Genomic DNA, 22485 nt, shown 5'->3' with positions numbered 1-22485 from the left:
AGATTCATCTTTTCACACTGAGGATAACTGAGGGACTCATATGCAACAATTACATTTTGAATTTGAAGATCAGGGTAAATTTAACTTATTTTATATTCTGGGAAACATGTAAGTATCTTCTGAAGGGCAGCACTAAATAAAAAAAGGACATTTAGGCAAAATAAGAAAAATGTACACATCTTGATTCTGTTCAAAAGTTTACACCCCTAGCTCTTAATGCATTGTTTTTCCTTCTGGAGCATCAGTTTGATTGGAGCAACAGCATCTGATCAATTTCACTCTTGCTGAATAAAACTATGAATTACTTTTGAACAGTGTTGTGTGTTTGTGTGTGTGTGTCTATAATGCCTCCTATTATTAATTCATCATAACACTGGCATTTCGTAGAAAGGCATTAATCTCAATGTCACTTGCTCAGTTGGAACATGACAACCCTGAAATCTACCATCTTTGCTCATGCATGGTCAACTCTGAGACTTGTTTCTTCACTATAGTTGCTCCTACTGGCCCTGTGGTCTCTGGGTAGCCCATACATTGCGGTACAGAGAGAGCATGCAGTTTCATCCAAACTCAAACAAACACGATACAGAGAAGAGGTAGGCTGGATACTCACTCTGTCTGTCATGGGTGCTGTAAACCGACACATAAGGAACATCCGGACCTGACAACATACCAACATAATCATCATTAAATATTTACACAGGACATTCATTGCTTTTCATAGTTTGAACAAATGCCTTGCAAAAGTATGTTTCTGATTTTTTGGTTTGTAAATCAGTTCTGTTGTGTATCACAGAATGCGTTCAGATCCAAATGTTTTATATACTTCATGCATGATACTGATGAAATAAAACTGCACATGTAACTTTTTTCACTGTTATTATTTAACATACCTTATTCAGACCATCAGCTCAATTTCACCGAGCATTAATAAATGTGCCTACCCTAACACTATGGCACGTAATGCATTCTGCATCATTTGTGCTACATAATGATACCTCACATCAACATTCTTCTTACAGAAAGTTGTGCAATTGCTTTGCATGGCAATTACTGTGGAATTTCTTAGCAATCCATCTTTAAAATTCTGCCTGCCTATCCACATTTTCTTGTTAAAAATCTAGCTTGGATCATCACACAGTTTCTCATTTGTGACCCTGGACTACAAAACCAGTCTTAAAGGAGAACTCCACTTCCAGAACAACAATTTACAAATAAATGACTCACCCCCCATGCAGTTTAAATGCAGCTTGAAAGGGCTCTAAATGATCCCAGCCGAGGAAGAAGGGTCTTATCTAGCAAAACGATTGGTCATTGTTTTCGAAAAAATAAATTTTTTTTATACTTTTTAAGCACAAAAGCTCATGTAGCACAGGCTCTAGGATGCGTGTTCTTGAATGATTTGTTCATTTTAAAACGAATCTTTAATGTGACTCAGGAAGAATAAGTCGTCTCGGGGAGTGATTTGTCGCGCATGCGCAGCATCCTATTAGTCTGATCTGAATTTCCCATTACTACTACGATTCACGTCTTTGAATCACCACAAGTTCATCTTCTGTGTACTCCGGCTCAAAAAGGTAGAATATGTTGAAAAACATAAAAACATCATGTACCTTTTTGTTTGTAAACAGCATTTGACTTACTTGCACTTTCTTAGTCTTTGCGCGTTCGCTTTGTAAACACTGCGTCTGTAGTTCCGCCTACGTTCACGTGACCTTCTGACGTGATTCAGTAGTATGTAAACGTGCATCCCAGAGCCTGTGCTACACAAGCTTTTGTGCTAAAAAGTAAACAAATTTTTATTTTCCGAAAAAAATGACAGATCGTTTCACTAGATAAGACCCTTTTTCCTCGGCTGGGGTCGTTTAGAGCCCTTTAAAGCTGCATTTAAACTACATTTCAGAAGTTCAAAATTGGGGCACCGATGAAGTCCATTATACGGAGAAAAATCCTGAAATTCTTTCCTCAAAAAACATAATTTCTTCATAACTGAAGACAGAAAGACATGAACATCTTGGATGACAAGTAAATTATTTGTGAATTGTTGTTCTGGAAGTGGACTTCTCCTTTAACAAGCATGGGTATATTTGTAGCAATAGCTAAAAATACATTGTATGGGTCAAAATGATCAATTTTTCTTTTATGCCAAAACTTAAGTAAAGATCATGTTCCATGAAGATATTTTGTAAATTTCCCACCATAAATATATCACAACATAATTTTTGATTAGTAAAATGCATTGCTAAGAACTTCAGTAGATGCCCCTCAACCAAATATTGTCCTATCCTAACAAACCATACATCAATGGAAAGCTTATTATTCCAAAAAAATTATAATAATAATAGAAATTTACCCTTATGACTGGTTTTGTGGTCCAGGGTCACATTCAGTGTTGGAACAATTAGTAGTGCTATGCTAAAAGGGAGGTAATATAATATAATAACTATGAAAAATAAAGCTATAATGATTTATGTACCGTTAAAACTATCTGAAACTCATTAAATAAACATTTATGCATTTTAGCAGAAGCCCTTATCCAAAGCTAATAACCACAGTATGACTAAAGGTACATGATTGTTACGTATTGTACAGCTTGTACATGTTAACAAAACTCAAGAGTAGTTTATCCAGTCATTTTACAAGTTCTCTAAAGTTTATTTTATAGACAGCCTGCCAACTAAACTGAAAAAAGGTGCTTAAAAGCTTTTGTTAATCAGCGTCTGTGATGAAACTTTAACGAGTGCCACAACGGCACTGATCGTAAACACAACAGTCATTTCTCCAGGAGTTCTGTCACAGCGGTTCAATAAATACAAGCATTCAAGCCTTCAGAACACGTCAGCTGCTGTAGAAACATCCCCTCCAAATAATCAATGCACTTTGCGGAATGAAAACTTCGGTGTTGAACAATAACAACATGCTCTGACAATGCATCTCACTGTCTCCATTCCTTTCTCTGCTTCTTCTTGCGTAACACTGAACTCATCACGGGCGTATAAAGCTTGTCAGGAGACAATACAAAAGAAAAGGTTCAATTCACAAGCATGTATAGAAAATGTTTCAGGGTTATGGTGAGTTCAGAGACTCGTTTCTATTCTCAACCTAACAGCCAAACCAAGACTTCAAACAAAGATTTATTGACCTTTTTTTCTTGACTTGAAAATCATTTACAATTCTAACTACTACTACACATCACATATGTTACTGTATGTTTTATCTTATCTTTGCACATTTACCTGTGGTACATTAAAAAATAAATAAAACATAATACAAGCAAGTAACATAATACAATACTCTTGTATTCAAAAAGAGACAGTAAGAACAAACATAAAAGGGAGCTTACCTTTACAGCTGAGCAGAAAGTAGTCCATGCTGGCACTGAAGAATCCACTGACGTACCCGCAGCTGTCAGTAAAATCGCAGGACAGACAGCGGCGGTTGAAGGTGCCCACCGTGTCTGCGCTAGAACAACCACAGACACATTAACACTGTCAGCGGGAACAAGGCTGTGACAGCGCAAGACAATTTCACATAAATATGTATGTGCTGTATGTACCTGTAGAGATGTCTTCTTTTAGGGTCATCTTCAGTGCTAAGGAAATATCTGTGCAAAACATAATTGAAACATCAAAACATACTCCATATAACAATAGCTATACAAAGATGAAAAAGACCCCAAAAGACCCTGTAGTGCAGTGTACTGACTCAAATAAGAAAGTATGTTTCATATGAGAAGGAAAGCAGGTGGAGTGGTGAGGATAAAAATAGAGACCTTGATAACATCAGGCCAAAAAAAAAAATAGTTTCAGAGGTGGAGAAAGTTATTACATTTTGATAAAAGAAAAAAAAAAACAATATTTGGGATAATGTACCATAGATGCATTGAGATTAAGGTAGAAAAGTCTTGTGAATTGAGAAAGTAATTAGGGGCCAAGCACTGTACAGTAGGTGCATAAGGACCTATTGTATCCTTTGACGTTCTTATTATTCTTCTACTGCCTTTGAGTCTACGGCAGCCCATAGAACCGCTTGAGGGAAAGTTCTGAAATTTGGCACACTGATAGAGGACAATCTCAACATTAACCATAGCAAATTTGGAGTCTCTAACTCAAACTGTCTAGCACCACCACTTGTCCAAAATTGTACTCATGTTTATGCTAATAGCTTTTAAACCATACATTTTAGAAGCAAAATTCTTTTGTTTTCTGAATAAACACCACAATGTAAAATTCTTCAGGTCAAGATTTTTCACAATTTTTAATAGTTTAAAAAACCTACTTTTTCAAATTCGTCCTAGACGGTTTGTCAGATTTACAACAAAATTGGTTCAGATCATCTTCAGACCATGCTGACAAAAACTTATGGAATTTAAGTTGATTATTCAAACTGTTCTTGAATAACGCGCTAACGAATTTGACAAAGAGAACGCAAAAATGGATGTGAGGCTACATCTCTGCAACGTTTCAGCATATTGAGACCAAACTTGGTGTGTGTTAGAATATCCATAACCTGAGGCTCCCTGCACAGTTTTGGCACAGCACCACCTAGAGGTCACGAGATATGACAAATTGCAGCACCACCTTGTGGTCAAAAGTTATAATGAAAATATCCAAAAATGCTAATAACTTTTGATTTTATTAGCCTATGGTCTCAATATATTCCTTTGGTCATTCTGAGAACATAGATACAAATTTTGCCATAGTCAGCTGAACTTCCTGTCTGCCTTTTTTGATTTATGAAAACCTGCTTTTTTGAACTCCCCCTAGACTGTTGGTCCAATTTTCGTGTTGATATACAGAACGGTTATTATTTAACACATCAACAAATTTGCTGGAATCATGCCAAAGTGCGTCTGAGGCTGTATCTCTGCAGAGCTTTGACATATTGACACCAAACTTCATCTCACATTTAGCACACCACATCAATTTGGCAACAGCGCCATCTATTGGTCAAAAGTGATAAAACCATCCATAAACCATCAATAATGAAATTTAAAAAAACGCTAATAACATTTGATCAAATAAGCCTATTGTAATGAAACTGGACTCAAAATAATCCTTGGGTCATGCCGAAAACATAAATGCCAATAGTTGGCTGAACTTCTTGTCCGCCATTTTGATTATCTTTAAAAACCTACTTTTTAGAACTCCTCCTAGACTATTTGTCTGATTTTCAAGTCAGATCATCTTCCGACTGTTCTGACAAAACGTTATGGATTTCATGTCGACAGACGAAACTGTTTTCATACAGCGCTGCAACAAATTTGAAACATGATGCCAAACTGCGTCTGAGGCTGTATCTCTATAAAGCTTTGACAAATTGACACCAAACTTTATTTGTGCCATGGTCTCCTCATACTGACCACACAACATCAATTTGGTTACAGCGACACACTGTTTTTGAAATTTCAGGCGTTTTGCTTAAAATCATAAATACGTCTTGAATTGCTCATTGATGGAGTTGGTCTGATGCTAGCAGCCATGCTTGCATGACTTACCTTGCCTTCTTTGTGCTTGGCCCCTTAATAGCTATTTGCAGCTATATTTTAAGTCAGTTTTGATTTTAAACAACCTTTAAAAGAAGCCTTTTCATAAAGACAATTGAATCATTGATGTTCAGTTTGTGGTGTTGGTAGGTTGGCTCACATTAACTGGCTGTCCTCATCATACGCAAGAACCTGCGTGACGTCCCAGTCTCCTGATGTGATGGACTGCAGAGTATCTGTGCTGCTGTTGGGCTTTATGAAGAAAACATACATCAGTCATACTGAATGTGAATAACAGAACATTATGCTCATCGACATAATATTTAATAGCCTATAAAAAAATGTGTGTCATATTACAAATAGAGAAGGTGGAGCATGTTTGAAGAAATTACTAAAGTAAAGGCTTTAAATTAATCACTTTAATGATGTTGAGTGTATAAACATGATTAGTTGGTACAAATAAACTGGCTTGGGAAAATGAAGGAACTTGTTTGAATTAGGGAGTGTATAATCATATTCTTTAGTAAAATTAATCTCTTCGCATTGCAGTACTGAGAAATATGTTACATCTAAATATTGTCGTTTAATTAACATTATTGGTAGACAATCTTGTCTTTTCTTGTGGATGTCACTGTGAACTAGTGTTATATGAAAAAGATAAATTCTATTTTTAATTCCATTTCCACTGAATTAAAAATGAAAAAGGTAATATAGTTTTTTTATTTCACAATTCTGAATTTCTTTTCCTCACAGTTGCAAGCTTGCATTTTGCATTTTCCTGACTGTTTCTCTGAACTGTGAAATATAAACTCCGCAACTGCAAGAAAAAACTGCAAGATTTAAACTTAAAATAAAGTCAGAATCGCAAGATATAAACTCACAATTTCGACCTTTTTTCTCATAATTGAGTGTTTAAATGTCACAATTGCGACTTTTTTCTCAGTATTGCGAGTCAGAATTGCAATTCTGACTTTATAACATGCAATTCTCGCAATTCTGAGAAAATACCAGTCTTTTACCCCATATAATTTGACTTTATAATTTGCAGTTGCAAGTTTATATGTCACAGTTCTAAGAAAAAGTCAGAATTGTGAGTTTATATTCTGCAGTTGTGATGAAAAAAATTGAAAATTGCAAGAAACAAACTCAATTCTGAGAAAAAAAATCACAATTGCGAATTTATATCTCACTTTATATCTCGTGATTGCAAGTTTTTATATCGCAATTATGAGTTCTGAGAAAAAGTCAGAATTGCAAGAAAAAAAGTCAGAATTATGAGATAAAAAGTCACAATTACTTTTTTTATTCAGTTGTGGAAACAGGCTTCCATAAAATTCTCATTTCGTAAAAAAAAAAAATAAATAAATAAATACAATTTGCTGGTAAAAAGCAAAGTGAGGGTAAGAACTGTAAATAATGAGTAAACTTTCTGGCTGGTTTTAGACAAACCACCTCCTAATGCAAGGGTTTTAAAATGATAAATAATTTTTATACATTTATTTTAATTTATTTTAATCTACTGGCAGACATAATATTAATTTCTGATAAGGTTTATACATCTAGAATTATTTTTATACAGTATATTTACAGAATAAATTTAATGGATAATGTCTGTTTTGTTTTGCCTGGGTATTTCTGTTCAAGGACTAATACTTTGATGTTCTTTTCATCCTGTTGTTTCTGTGTTCTCATTTACTGTATAATTTCAGTTTTCAGTGATGTTGTTATTTGTTTCTATGATTACTCATTTATTCACCGTTTCTAGTTTAGTTCTTGTTTAATCTTTGTGTATTTAGACCTGTGTTTCAGTTCGGTGTTTGTCCTTTCTTGACTTAATGTAGGTTTTTTCTCCTGCCTTGTCCAGAGTTTTTTTTTGTTTTTGTTTTTTTTTCACAGGTTTTTGCTTGCAACTAGATTGACACTTCAACTCTCCCTGCTTGAAACAACCATAACAGTGGTTTATATATGAAAATACATAGTTGCCTTTGATCAAAAAGTTTAAAAATCCCATTGCTGATGCTTGTACCTGTGAGATGGACATGGAGATGTGAAAGAACTTTCCTCGTCCTCCCTGTGGAATTGCTCTGGTGAAGAACAGCCTCAGACCGTCTTTAGAGAACAGCGGTTCTTCATTCTGTTTGAGAAATGTAACTCTAAACGATCATTACCGCCACACCAGCACCATCATTACTGTTATCATTGTGATGTTCTCCTCCCTTGGTAGTGTTTCGTCATTTAGTTTGCTCTGCAGAGTTTTATAATTACTGAATTATAAGACCTGCGGGAACGCTAGAGAATGCGTCCGCAGCGCAGAGCGGACGTATTTCTCCAAGCAACACAAAAATATTAAAAACATAACAACATATATTAGAATGTGAATTATTATGATAATGCAGCGCATGTGTAATAGTGAGTCTGAGCCCTCAGGCTTATTTCTGCAGGAGTTGTATGATCCTTTATTCATGTTATTGCAAAACATTTCATGCGGCCACTTCCTCCCTCTGGCGAAAAACAGACATGAAAAACTAATCAGCAAAAACAATATCAGCTCAAGCACAGTACTGTGGGGAATGTGATAAGACAAACAACATCAAACGTCCTCGACTATTCAAAGCTGTTACCATTGACAAACACTGACATGGCACATCTTATCATTTTTGTTTTTTTTTTTCCCTTGTCTGGGTGGAGGAAGTTAATGCTCACCTGTCTGTGCAGCCACCCCTCACTTTCATCCTCATGTTTCTAAAACAAAAAAAAAGGAAATCACAGAGAAAAAAATGCAGTGAAACATCACAAGAGTGCAGAATCTAGTTTGTGGCTCATTTAGTTCAATTCAATGAAATCTGTGAGCGGCTTCAATCCTCTGCGCACACCTTGGGAAATATATGATTCCACCAAATCAGCTTATCTTTGTAAAATGGCACAGCTTTTTACTAAGATACATTCATATGTGACATGATCTTAAAGCATTTACATTTACAATTTTCATTTTTTATGATAGAACTTTAGCAATTAGAACTAAAATGTGGTAACTATGTATTAATGAAAATGTGTGACTGCTAATTTCTTATATTAACAGAACTTAAGGCTGATGGTGGTGCTTGAGACATTGTTGGTCATTCAACGTTTCTGTAAAACAACAACAAAAACCTAACCATAATACTGATAGGATACCACTACTACTACTACCACTAATAATAATTCTACTGTTAACAGAAATATAAAACGCTAAGGTCTGATGAGCTGCTGGGTAATAAATATTTAAACATTCACTTGACTGATTTGCTAAAATCAAAATGTGGACCATAATACCAAAAAAAAAACAACATATGCTGGTAGGTAGGTCTTGATGCTGGGATGCTGGTTATGTAGGTTTTGATGCTTGTTTAAGCTGGTCCTTTGCTGGTTTATGCTGGTCCTTTGCTGGTTTATGCTAGTCCTTAGCTGGTCATGTTGCTGGTCAAGGACCAGAATAAACCAGCAAAGGACCAGCATAAACCAGCAAAGGTTATACCCTAACCCAACTATTAAAATGTAAATGAAATGAGGCAATGCTGTTTAATGTAATATTTCGTCTCACTGTAATGTATACGTTCCCTGAACTACATTTCTATGGCTATTAATATGTTTAAATGAAAATGAAAAGAGGCAGTGGTGTTTGATATCATTTTGTTTTACTGTAATGTGTCTACGCTTTGCATTAACCACATTTTCTATTCATATTTTTAAATAAACCAGAAAATAGGCAATGCTGACTGATAATATTTCATTTCACTGTAATGTATGTACATTCCCTGAACTACAGGGAATTAAGATTAATATGTTAGGATGTATGATAATATGTATGTGGCTCTTAATATGGTTAAATGAAAACGAAAAGAGGCAGTGGTGTTTGATATCATATTTCGTCTTATTGTAAATACAGTGAGGAAAACTGCAGTATCCAAGGCGAGCTGACCGACGTTCAAGTACACTGCTGTTCCATTAGCAGAATTACTGGACTTGCGTTGTCCCTGGGAGGTCACACTTCTGAGTTGAACTTGCGAAGTCCAAAATTTGCTACTTGGTACTGAGAAATGGCCCTAGACAGGGAAGAGCAGTCACACACAGCCCTATGTCACCTAGTCTTAGCTTCAAACGTCACGCCCATGGAACTTTGGCTATACGTCTGCGCATAAGGCACACTTAGCCGGAAACACTTCAGAACACTTCCATTCAAAGCGGCCAAAGTTCCCAGACCTTTTGCCATCAGTCTGTGTTTCCAGACTTTAGTACTTTAGGTCGCAATGGAAACACAGAAAGCAACCGGTCTGGGGAAAAAACTTTCCTGAGACAAATAGTTCCTGGTAATTTTGGTGGAAAAACGGCAATTATACATGATATGTAAAACTCTCACTCTTTCTCTCTCTCTTGCAGGTGAGGAAAATAACTTCTAAGTGTAACATTTCATTAGCAAATGGTTAATGATTGTAATTTACTCACAATTGTGATTTACTAGCATTTAAAGGGTTGGGCTTTTCTTAACGAAACAAAACAGTGTAACCCTGCAGTTGAGTAGGAACGCTTACCAGCAATCAACAATACTGTGACCTGGCAACCTTCAGTGATTAAAGCGCTTATCATGTCAATGCACATCACTGGTTTAAAAAAAGAGAAAAATAATCAGCCTATGCTGTGAAATGTCCATTTCATTGTACTGGACATCTTCAACTCACTGTGAAGTGTCAATTGACCTTTACAGTGCACTTTAGAATATACTGTACTTCACAAATCCTGGCATACCTTGGTGCATACACCCGTTGTGGCCACACAGAGGGTCAGGATGGAGATATTCTGGGCTCGGTTCAACCAGTTTACAGCCAGTTTTGTGCTTGTGGCCCACTTCACCATCGTCACATAGTACTCGCTGCAAGAAGAAATAAGCAGAAATTACTTCTGGCAGAAACACTACTGTATATCCAATCACAAGGCCTGGACTAAAGTCCACTTCCAGAACGAAAATTTACAGATAATGTACTTACCCTTTCTCATCAGAGATGTTCATGTCTTTCTTTCTTCAGTCGTTAAGAAATTATGTTTTTTGAGGAATCATTTCAGGATTTTTCTCCATATAATGGACTGATATGGTGCCCTGATTTTGAACTTCAAAAATGCAGTTTAAATGGGGCTTCAAACACTCCCAAATGCGGTTGTAAACAATCCCAGCCGAGGACGAAGGGTCTTATCTAGCAAAACGATCGGTTATTTTCATTAAAAAAAATGCAATTTAAATAGTTTTTAATGCTCGTCTTGTCTTGCGCTGCCCAAGCTCTGTGTATTCTGGCTCAAGACAGTTAGGGTATGTCGAAAAACTCCAATCGTATTTTCTCCCTCAACTTCAAAAATTTTTTTCAAAATCATCCTACATCACTGCAGAAGTACTGACCCAGTCTATGCAAAGTCAACATGCAAAGAAGATCAAACACAAAAAGGTAACAAAAAAGGTAAAAAAGCGATATAGAATGATTTTGAAGTTGAGGGAGAACATGAGATGGGAGTTTTTTGACATACCCTAAAAAAAAAAAAACGAGTTCAGCGAGAGTAAGACAAGACAAGACGTTTGACATTAAAAAGTATATAAACTGTATTATTTTTGTGAAAATAACCAATTGTTTACAACTGCATTTGGGATTGTTTGAACTGCATTTAAACTGCATTTTAGAAGTTCAAATTTGGGGCACCAAAGAAATCCACTATATGGAGAAAAATGCTAAAATGTTTTTCTCAAAAAACATAATTTATTTACGACAGAAGAAAGAAAGACGTGAACATCTTGGATGACAAAGGGGTGAGAACATTATCTGTAAATCTTTGTTCTTGAGGTGGACTTCTCCTTTATGTATTAACTAACATGAACAAACAGTGAACAATACATTCACTACACTATTTATTAATCTTTGTTAATGTTAGTTCATAAAAATTCATTCATTGTTCATTCAAGTTAGTTCACAGTGCAACTAATGTTAACAAACAACTTGTGATTTTAATAATGCATTAGTAAATGCTAAAATTTTGAAGTACTAATGTAGTTAACTAATTAACCATATTTTAAAGTTTTATATTTGATCCAATATTTTTATCAATTTAACTGTGCATGCTATGTTTCAATTTCTAAATTTTAATGACATTTGTTGTACTTTGCACCTCATGTTTCAAAAACCATTTAAAAATATGTACAAATTATTATTAAAAATAATTTAAAATGAAATAATTGATAATAATATTAATGATTATTAATTATTATTAACTTAATCTTCAGCAAATCTCTAAAAGAATACCCATTTTTAATAATGTACATTATAATGTGATGAATAAATTCTGTTGTAGAATGTAAAATTACTTTTAGTATGATCATTTTAGATTTTTATGTAAAAAAAGTAGTACAAAACTTTAATAATGCTCATTTATCAGTTCTCCACAATAACAAATAATCATGGCTCCCAAAGATTAGATGATGGTCACAAAAAGTGTTTCATTCCCGTTAGAAACTTTGTATTTGCTTGCAAGTATTTTCTCTTGCAGAAGTATTGCATTGCCCTGCGAAAGCACTAAAATAAATTTTTTCTTCCCACCTCATATTATTTTCATCACAAAACTTCAAAGTTTGTGAGTAAAAGCAAAGTTTCTTGGAAGCAAAGTACTAAAACATAATTCTTCCACCATCTCCTTTTTTATTTATTTATTTATTTATTTATTTTTATCACTGCATTCCTGAATCCCAGAATCAAATTTTCTTAATAATAAACCTACTAATTTGGGACGTAAATAAGTGTACAGTCAGCCTACCCTATTCTTTGGTCCTCCGGTCTTCTCATCTCAACGGTGTGCAGAGGCCCATTAAGATTGACAACATAAAGAGAGATGACAGGGTTTTCCTCTCCTGCCTGGAAGAAAAACATTCAAGCATAACACATTATCATCTTCAGCACTATCTTTATGTTTATGGCCATGTATAATCTTTACCTTGGGGTAATGGTATTGTCTTGCCGTAGGGTAGACGGAGCCGGTGAACATGGGGATCTCCATTCTGGGCACCAGCGTGTCGTTGATGGTCGCGTATGCGAGCCTGGCTCCATCCGGAGACCACCAGTGTGCGATGTGGGACTTAAAGATCTCCGCTGTGCAAGAAAGATTCAGGAGTTTCTCTCAGTCATATTTCAGAGCAGTTCAATCACTCGAATAATTGCAGGAATAGTAAAAAGTAATCATCCATGACACAGCGTCTCTCAGGTCTCATTTCAACTACATCCACACACACAACCACACGCACACACTCAGATTTCCCATCTTCATTCGGATACAGTCGATGCACCTGGCCGCGGTTAAGAGCATTTCTCCGTAACCACCTGTTTCTGTATGAATCTTTGCTTCACTCACACAGAGGCAGAGAGGAAGGTTCTGGCCCATAAATCACGGGGCGGACTGTAATCTCGGCGGGGCCGGCGAGAGTGAGTGCCGGCCCTCTCCATCAAGTGCCCCTTCTCTTCTACAATCTCAAGGAAAAAAGCAATTTCTGGCTGCCACCAAAGGCTGCGGAAATAGGGTCTGACCCCTCTTCCTGTGCTCAAATGGGCAGGAAGTTGCATGTTCAGCACAGTTCTGCTCACTTCATCACCTACAGAGAGAGTGAGTGAATGAATGTGCTCAGAGAGCTTATGTTGACATCTGAGGTTTTTGACAGTTATTAATAGCTGTTAGCCTGTGTGTACTGTATATAGTTCGTTTTTTTCTTTTCCAGTTTTATTTTGAATTATTATGAACATGTTGGTGTAATATATACCATTTGTGGTCAGTAAGATTTTTTTTCTTATTCAAATTTATACTTTTATTTAGCCAGGATGCATTAAATTTATTCAAAATGTGTATCAAAATGTATCACCAATATTTCAACACTGATAATTAAAGATAATTTTAGTGCTGTTGAATGATTAATTGCGATTAATGGCATCCAAAATAAAAGTTTTTGTTTACAAAATATATGTGTGTGTACTGTAAATACACACACATACAGTATATATATTTAAAAATAATTACATGTATTTACATGTATATATTTGTATTCATATAAAATAACAAAATATTTTTCTTATATATATCTGTGACCGGGTCAATGATGGAGCCGTAGGCGGAGGATCCATATGCGACAGTTTATTGAAAGGCGAAGTCAAACAGGCGAGGGTCAAACAACAACAAACAGAGCAATGAAGGAAATCCACAAACAACAACGATAATCCAGGCAAAGGGTCAAAAGGCAGGCAGCAGGAATCACAGGGAGAAATAAGCAGTTCGGTCGGCAACGGGAAGGCAATAATACACGGGAAAAACGCTCAGAGTTGTTAGTAAGACTATACAAAACTTCGCGAGGGAAAACCCGCGAAGCGAGTCTATAAATGGCCGCCAGAGGGAAGTGAACCGGGAGAGACCCGGAACCGGAAGAGAAGTCCCAGGTACGGGATGACGGGAAATGTAGTTAAAAGTCCGGGGAGGGTTCCCGCTGGCGGCGGGCAGAGGGAGCCACAGAGACCGCATCGGTGACAGAGCCCCCTGCGAGCGACTCCTGGCGCGAGGAGGTGCCCGACGCCGGGGTCTACCCCTTCTTCGGGGAGCTGGCCGATCTGGGTGGTGGGCGTGGAATTCGATGGTGAGAGCCGGGTCTAGTATATCCCCGGCAGCGACCCAAGATCTTTCTTCGGGGCCGAAGCCCTCCCAATCGACCAAGTACTGTAGGTGACCTCTCCGGCGCCGGGAGTCCAGGATGGTGTTAACACGATACACCTCCTCGCCATCAATGAGGACGGGGAGGTCCCTGGGGAGCGGTCTCGTCTAGGTTCTCCTCTCCTTCCGGAGCGCCAGCGGGCTTCAACAGAGAAACATGAAAGGTGGGTGAGATACGGTATTCTCTGGGTAGTTCGAGACGATATGACACTGGAGTAATTTGTCTAGTGATCTTAAATGGACCCACGTACCTGGGACACAGTTTTTTGCAGGGGAGGCGGAGCCGCAGGTCCCGGGTCGACAGCCATACCCACTGGCCGGGCTCGTAGGGGGGACTGGGACGGCGTCGACGGTTGGCCTGTTCCTGAGTGCGGCGGATGGCTCCCTGTAGATGGACGTGGGAACGGTTCCAGGTCTCCTCACTGCGTTGGAACCAGGAGTTGACTGCTGGGAGATTGGATGGCTCCCCTGACCAGGGGAATAAGGGAGGCTGGAATCCTAGGATACATTGGAAGGGGGTGAGATTAGTGGCAGGTTTATACAGAGAATTCTGGGCATACTCGGCCCAGAATAGGTACCGGCTCCAGTCCTCCTGGTGGTCCTGACAGTACGAGCGGAGGAAGCGAGTCAACTCCTGGTTCAGTCTCTCTGCCTGACCGTTGGCCTGTGGATGGTACCCCGAGGTAAGGCTTACGTTAACTCCCAGAAGGCGGAAGAACCCAGACCAGAGTCGAGAGGTGAACTGGGGACCTCGGTCGGTCACAATGTCCTCGGGAAGGCCGTAGAATCTGAACACCCAGTTGCAAAGGAGCTCGGCCGTCTCCATGGCCGTAGGAAGCTTCGGGAGGGGTATGAAGCGGCAGCCCTTGGAGAAGCGATCTACAATGGAGAGGATGGTGGTGTGTCCGTTGGACAGTGGCAGATCGGTGATGAAGTCCATAGCGATATGAGACCACGGGCGCTGGGGTACAGGCAAAGGTTGAAGCAGTCCGGCGGGTAGACGGCGTGGGACCTTGGCAGTGTTACAAACGGTACAGTCTCTAATGAATTTGATGGTGTCCTGGCGCATGGTAGCCCACCAGAATCTGTTACCAAGTAGACGCAGGGTAGCTTCGATCCCGGGATGCCCCGAACTGGGCGATGAGTGAACTTCGGCAAGGACTCGTGGTCGGAGGCGTAGAGGAACATAAGTGAGGTCTGTTGGGCAGTCCGCAGGAGAGGGGTCCTGGACCTGGGCCTCAGTAATCTCCGTCATGATGTCCCAGGATACGGGTGCCACTATGATGGTGGTAGGTAGGACCGACTCTGATGACGTTATGGGCTGCCCGGGCTCGTAGATGCGTGAGAGTGCGTCCGCCTTGGTGTTTTGTGTGCCTGGTCGATAAGAGACTTGGAACTGAAAACGGGTGAAAAACAGAGACCATCTTGCCTGACGATGGTTGAGTACCTTGGCCGACCGAAGGTATTCCAGGTTCTTATGGTCAGTAAGAACGGTGAAAGGGTGTTTAGAACCCTCCAGCCAGTGTCGCCACTCCTCCAATGCCAGCTTGATGGCCAGTAGCTCACGATTACCCACGTCGTAGTTTCTTTCAGCGGGGCTTAATTTGTGTGAGTAGTAGGCGCATGGAAACATCTTGGCCGGATCTCCCTGTCGTTGAGACAACACTGCCCCTACGCCGCTACTGGAGGCATCTACCTCCACAATAAAGGGTTTCTCAGGGTCTGGGTGGTGAAGAATGGGTGCGGTGGTGAATCTTCGACGCAGGTCGTCAAAGGCCTGGAGGGCTGGCTGGGACCAGGTGAGACGAGAAGCACCCTTCTTAACCATGGCGGTAAGAGGAGCGGCCACGGAACTGAAATGGCGTATGAACCGTCGATAAAAGTTAGCAAAGCCGAGGAAGCGCTGCAGTTCTCTGAGGGTGTTGGGGCGAGGCCACTTCAAGACTGCATTCACCTTCTTCTCGTCCATGGCAACGCCCTCAGCGCTAATGATATATCCGAGGAAGGAGATTCTGTCACGGTGAAACTCACACTTCTCCTCCTTAGCGTAGAGCTGGTGGGCGATTAAGCGCTGGAGGACTGATCGGACGTGTCTGACATGTTCGGTGAGGGAGTTGGAGAAGATCAAGATGTCGTCTATATAAACAATCACCCAGCGGTTGAGCATGTCTCGGAAGACCTCATTAATGAACGCCTGGAAGTACGAAGGGCTATTGGCTAGGCCGAAGGGCATGACCCTGTACTCGTAGTGCCCTGAGGTGGTGGAGAACGCCGTCTTCCACTCATCACCTGCCCGGATCCTGATCAGGTTATAAGCTGAGCGTAAATCCAGCTTGGTGAAAATTCTGGCAGATCGCAGCTGTTCCAGGGCTGAAGGGACGAGTGGCAGGGGGTAGCGGTATTTGATGGTCACTTCATTCAGGCCACGATAGTCAATGCAAGGACGGAGGCCTCCGTCTTTCTTCTTCACGAAGAAGAAACCCGCTGAGGCTGGTGAAGTGGAGGGAGTGATGAAGCCTTTGGTCAGTTCCTCCTGGATGTATGTGTTCATAGCCTCCGACTCGGCCCTGGACAAAGGGAACACACGTCCCCGGGGTGGAGTGGCTCCAGGGACGAGGTCGATGGCGCAGTCTCCTGGCCGGTGTGGAGGTAGCTGAGTGGCTTTGGAACGGCAGAAGGCCTCGAGTAGATCATGGTAGTCCGAAGGGATCGCGCTGGGGCTGGTGAGAGGCTCCGACCTGTCTGGTGAATGAGCTGTGGGTTGTAGGCAGTGCTGCTGGCAGTGAGGTGACCAACGGGTGATAGTGCAAGAGGCCCAGGAGATGGAGGGTTCATGTTGATTCAGCCAGGGATAGCCCAGGATGATGGGCGACTGCGGTGATGTGATGATGAAGAATCGTGTGGTTTCCTGGTGTGACGGTTGAATCAGCAGGGTGAGGTCGGCAGTGGTGTGGAGGATTCGTCCGGGACCTAGCGGTCGCCCGTCGAGGGCGGCCACTGCCACATGAGGGGAACAAGGGAGAGTGGGTAGATGGTTAGCATTCACGAATTCTGCGTCTATGAAATTTCCCGCCGCGCCAGAGTCAATTAAAGCAGAAGTCTCAATAACAGAATTATCACATCCGATTTTAACGGGTATAACACAGGTATTAGTGAGTGACCTGGGTTGACTCACCGAGGTGGGTTGGCGCGGTGGACGGGTGGGGCAGTTGGCCCGGACGTGACCTGCCAGTCCGCAGTACAGGCAGAGATTACCACGAAGCCTTCGCTCCCTCTCCTCTAGGGTTAATTTCGTTGCCCCCAGCTGCATCGGTTCGGGAGGAGCTTCGGCGTTGGGTGACTGCTGTGGTACCGGAACCGGTAAGCGGCCTGGCTTGCGGGCCCTCATGATGTTGTCCACCCGGATGGAGAGATCAATGTATTCCTCCAGAGAAAGATTCTCGTCGCGACATGCTAATTCAACTTGAAGATCTGGATGGAGCCCCTGCGGTAGTGTAATTTCAATGGACCGTCATTCCATCCGCTCTGAGCCGCAAGGGTCCGGAAGCTAAGTGCATAGTCTGCGGCGGTCCTCCTGCCCTGCCGAAGAGCCATGATCTGTTCTCCTGCCTCGCCCTCCTCCGAGCTGGGCTGGAACACCTCCTTGAATCTCTGTAGGAAGGCAGCAAATGAGGGGAAAGTGGGGCGGTCGAGACGCCAGACCGCCGTGGCCCACTCCAAAGCTCTCCCAGAGAGAAGGGAACAGACGAAAGCAATTTTAGACTCATCGGTGGGATAGAGGTGCGGTTGCTGAGAGACGAACAGCGAGCACTGAAGGAGGAACCCCTTACACTTGGTCGGTGTGCCATCGAACTTTTCAGGGAATGCAAGGCGTGGGCTAGAGGTTACCGGTTGAGGCCCCGAGGGTGGTGTAGACGCTGGAGGAATGGCGGGCGGCGCCGCCAACTGTAACCCCTGCAGTGCGCTTACCAGCTGTCCAGTTAGGTCGGTGAGGCGATCCAGCTGTTGTCGGTGCATGAGTAGAGTGGATGCCTGAGCCGTCAGCTGGGTGGTCAGCTGGTGCACGGTCGCAGATTCCGTCGATGATACCTCAGGGGCGGAGGCAGTCGCTGGATCCGATGGCGGCGAAGTTTTCTGTGACCGGGTCAATGATGGAGCCGTAGGCGGAGGATCCATATGCGACAGTTTATTGAAAGGCGAAGTCAAACAGGCGAGGGTCAAACAACAACAAACAGAGCAATGAAGGAAATCCACAAACAACAACGATAATCCAGGCAAAGGGTCAAAAGGCAGGCAGCAGGAATCACAGGGAGAAATAAGCAGTTCGGTCGGCAACGGGAAGGCAATAATACACGGGAAAAACGCTCAGAGTTGTTAGTAAGACTATACAAAACTTCGCGAGGGAAAACCCGCGAAGCGAGTCTATAAATGGCCGCCAGAGGGAAGTGAACCGGGAGAGACCCGGAACCGGAAGAGAAGTCCCAGGTACGGGATGACGGGAAATGTAGTTAAAAGTCCGGGGGAGGGTTCCCGCTGGCGGCGGGCAGAGGGAGCCACAGAGACCGCATCGGTGACAATATCCATGCATGTTTGTGTATTTATATATACATAATAAATATACGCAGTACACACACATATATTATGTAAACAAAAACATTTATTTTGCATGCGATTAATCGTTTGACAGCACTATTTTTTTTTCTTGTGCAGCAAGTCAACATACTTGAATGATTTATGAAAGATCATGTGACACTGAAGACTAGAGTAATGATGTTGAAAATTTAGCTTTGCATCATCAATTAAATTTGTAAAAATATTTTAAACTAGGGCTATCACATGATTAATCATGATTAATTGCGATTAATCACATACAAAATAAAAGTCTGAGTTTGCCTAATATGTGTGTGTGTGCTGTGTGTCATTATTATGTTTATGTAAATACGAACATTCATGTATATATTTAAGAAATATTTACAAGTTTATGTATTTATTTTTGATGTAATTCATATTATTTATAAATAAAAATATTTTGCACATAAATAACATATTTCTTTTAAATATATACATTAATTTGTGTGTATTTATATGTACACAATAATTACACATAGTACACACACATATATTACGCAAACTCACACTTTTATTTTGCATGCGATTAATCGCGATTAATCATTTGGCAGCCCTAATAAAAACAGAAAACACTTATTTTAAATTGAAACAGTATTTCAAATATGACTGTTTTTGCAGTATTTTTAAATAAAAAAAGTCTTTCAAAAACATTATAAAATCATACAACCCTAAATTTTTAAACAGTACTGTACATTATTTAACAAAATAATAATTTATTTTACATTTATTCATCATAACATTGATAATTCTGAATTTGCAATTTTAAATAACTGTTCTTTATATGTTTACCAATTTGAATGAACAATTTTAAAATTAAATGAGGATGTGAGTTTTAATCTAAATCTGATTTTCACAAATTCATATACGATTTATACAGTTTATGCATGCAGTTTATGTATGAATTTTTGGACTACTTTTAACTGCAGCAAGCATTTGGGAAATTTGACTACTTTTACATCAGTTTTTAATATTGCAAACTATAAGTTTATACCACAAACTCCATTTAATGTCATTTTTTTAATGTTGGCTTCAAAACCTTAAACGTGCTGCCTTTGCAGTCAGTAAGAAGGCTTCTTAGAGGTAACAAGACAAATCGACATGCCTTGTCCAATGCGATGCCTCTATTTGGTTAGCTTCTAGATATATACTTCACTGCCAATGTTATCCAGCAATCCTGTTATGGGTCCATATAGCTTTGAAAACATTTTGATTCACATATGTGAGTGAACTAGTCATTTAATGCCACTGAGGGCAATAACTGCATCAGAACGCAGCACAAATGTATCCTTCACTGCCAATAATATCCCACAATCCTGTGCATTTCAAGTCAGGGGTTCATATACAATAGCTTGGAAAACATTTTGATTCTCATTTTTGGTTGAACTAGCCCCTTAATGCCACTGAGGACAATAACTGCATCAGCAGCTGAGAGTTTCAATAACATATTTTAATGCCTAGAGAGCATGATGTGGATATTTCAGAGGAAGTGCTTGTGGCTATCATGGGAGCTTTTCAATGATCATTACAGAGATGCTGACCCGTGGATGAACCAAAGTAAGCCTGCCGCAGACATCTCTGTACAAAACAGCAAAATGCCTTTCATTAGGGATAGATGTCAGAAACCCTGCAAACACATCTCTCTCCCATTGCTGTTTTCTGTGTCTCTCTGTGCCCTTTCTTCTGCCAAACACACACTCATACTCTCAGTAGTGAGCCAGGAAGCTTGTTGGGCTGTTGATTGCTCACACAGGGAGGTTTAATGGCAGAGCTGAATGACGGATGAAACAGGAGTGTGTGTTTTGAGAGCTGGAGGACAGTAAAGCTGAGTAGCACACACACAGTCCTCTCACACTTGTCCTTCTTTAATCAGAGGACACAGCTGTAGAATAGGGGAAAATGAGTTGATAGTTTAGGGCATAAAACTTTACTGTTCAGACTGAGCATTTTCATTATCCATTTTCCTCACATTATCCAAAAACAACAACAAAAACCCTAAACCTTATAAACGTTTTATGTGCTGTAAAACAGTTTGACTTTATTTCTCACAATTCCGAGTTGACACCTAGCAATTCTAACTGTTTTTTCTTTTCAGAATTGCAAGTTTCTAACATACCACTCAGACTTTATTTCTCATTTCAGTTTATATCTTGCAATTTTGAGTTAACATTCTGAAATTCAGACTATTTTTCTTCAAACAGAAACCTTTTTACTTTACATCTCGTAAACTTATTTTGCTCATAATTTTGAGTTTATATCTTAGCCTACGTCTACATTAATCTGGACTGAAAACACTGTTTTCAGTTTAAAATGCTCTCCTTCCACACTAGCATTTTCAAGCATTTCCCAAAAGTTTCTCATCCACACGGAAACAATTTCACAAATTTGAAAATTTGTTTTACTGCACATGCCTAAATACTCATAAATGCTCATTGAGATGATACAGACAGTACAGACATAATATATTTTCATGTAATTCTTCTGGCAGGATTATTTTATTTTAAAAATATCTCACCATTTACTAATGAGTCATGGCCGCACTCCCTATTATATGTTTCTTTTAAAATGCAACTACCCTCAAGCAGCAATCACGAGTAAATTCTTCTGTTGTCTTTCTGCGGGACTTGGAATTTGAAGAGTGTACAAAGCAACATATCTTTAGGAACAGTGTGAAAGTGAATAGCAAATAACAGGCATAATACCTGTATAAACAGATATCTATTGATATAAAATGACTAAATGTGTGTCATCATTTTCAAAAGCCTCCATTTTCACAGTCCACACTACAATATGAAAACAGCTTTTTCAAATTTATCCACTTTGAAGAGCGTTTTTAAAAGCTCAGTTTTCCTTGACAGAATGCAGTCTCAGTGTGGACAGAAGGCCAAAACGCAGAGAAAAAGATGCGTTTTCAAACAAAAACATTTTAGTGTAGCCAACGCCTTACTATTTTGAGTTAACTTCTAGTAATTCTAACTATTTTCCTGATTTTTTAGAATAGAACATTTAGGAACACTTCAGACTTTATTTCTTACAATTATGAGTTTATATCTTGCAATTTGACTATTTATATCTTCCTATTTGACTAATACTGGCTTTTTTTATTGCAAGGCTACATCTCACAATTCAAGCTTTCTTTCTCTTTCAAGTTCATAAAAGACAGTTATGACTATTTATCAAAATGTTGAGTTAATTTTAAGCTTACTGTATATTTCAAAATTGTGAGATTTAAAAAGAAATAAAAGAAATGAGAAATAAAATATAAATTCATAATTGTGTAATAAAATTTGTATCAATATATCAGAAGAAAAAGTCTGAATTTCAAGATGTTCAAAACTGTATGATATAAACTCAATAATATCTCACAATTCTGACTTTATAACGCAATTGCGAGTTATTAACTCAGAATTTTGAGATATAAAGTTGCAATTCTGAGAATATATCAGTCTCAGAACTGGACTTTATAACTTCCAATTGGAGTTTATATCTCACAATTTTAAGAAAAAAACAAACAAACAAACAAACAAACAAAAAAAAACCTTGGAATTGTGAGATACAAACAAACTCTCATTTGTGAGAAAAAACTCTCATTTGTCAGTTTTTACCTTGCAATTCTGACT

The 22485-nt window shown here is 39.6% G+C and overlaps 1 protein-coding gene across 6 annotated transcripts in view; it reads right to left on the bottom strand.

Annotated features, from left to right (window-relative positions):
- Positions 1-22485, bottom strand: part of dpp6a (dipeptidyl-peptidase 6a) — a 393063-nt gene that overhangs the window by 23195 nt on the left and 347383 nt on the right. For all 6 annotated transcript variants that reach the window (XM_051098107.1, XM_051098108.1, XM_051098109.1 and 3 more), the window contains 9 exons: positions 12488-12642; positions 12311-12408; positions 10268-10391; positions 8189-8227; positions 7512-7619; positions 5646-5737; positions 3557-3604; positions 3344-3462; positions 614-661 (listed from right to left, as the gene is read on the bottom strand). In XM_051098107.1, the coding sequence (XP_050954064.1) occupies positions 614-661; positions 3344-3462; positions 3557-3604; positions 5646-5737; positions 7512-7619; positions 8189-8227; positions 10268-10391; positions 12311-12408; positions 12488-12642 (831 nt within the window). The remainder of the gene's footprint in view (positions 1-613; positions 662-3343; positions 3463-3556; positions 3605-5645; positions 5738-7511; positions 7620-8188; positions 8228-10267; positions 10392-12310; positions 12409-12487; positions 12643-22485) is intronic.

This window comes from Labeo rohita, chromosome 24 (genome assembly GCF_022985175.1).
Source record: "Labeo rohita strain BAU-BD-2019 chromosome 24, IGBB_LRoh.1.0, whole genome shotgun sequence".
NCBI classification, from domain to species: Eukaryota; Metazoa; Chordata; class Actinopteri; order Cypriniformes; family Cyprinidae; genus Labeo; species Labeo rohita.
This window is presented reverse-complemented; position numbering and strand designations above follow the sequence as displayed.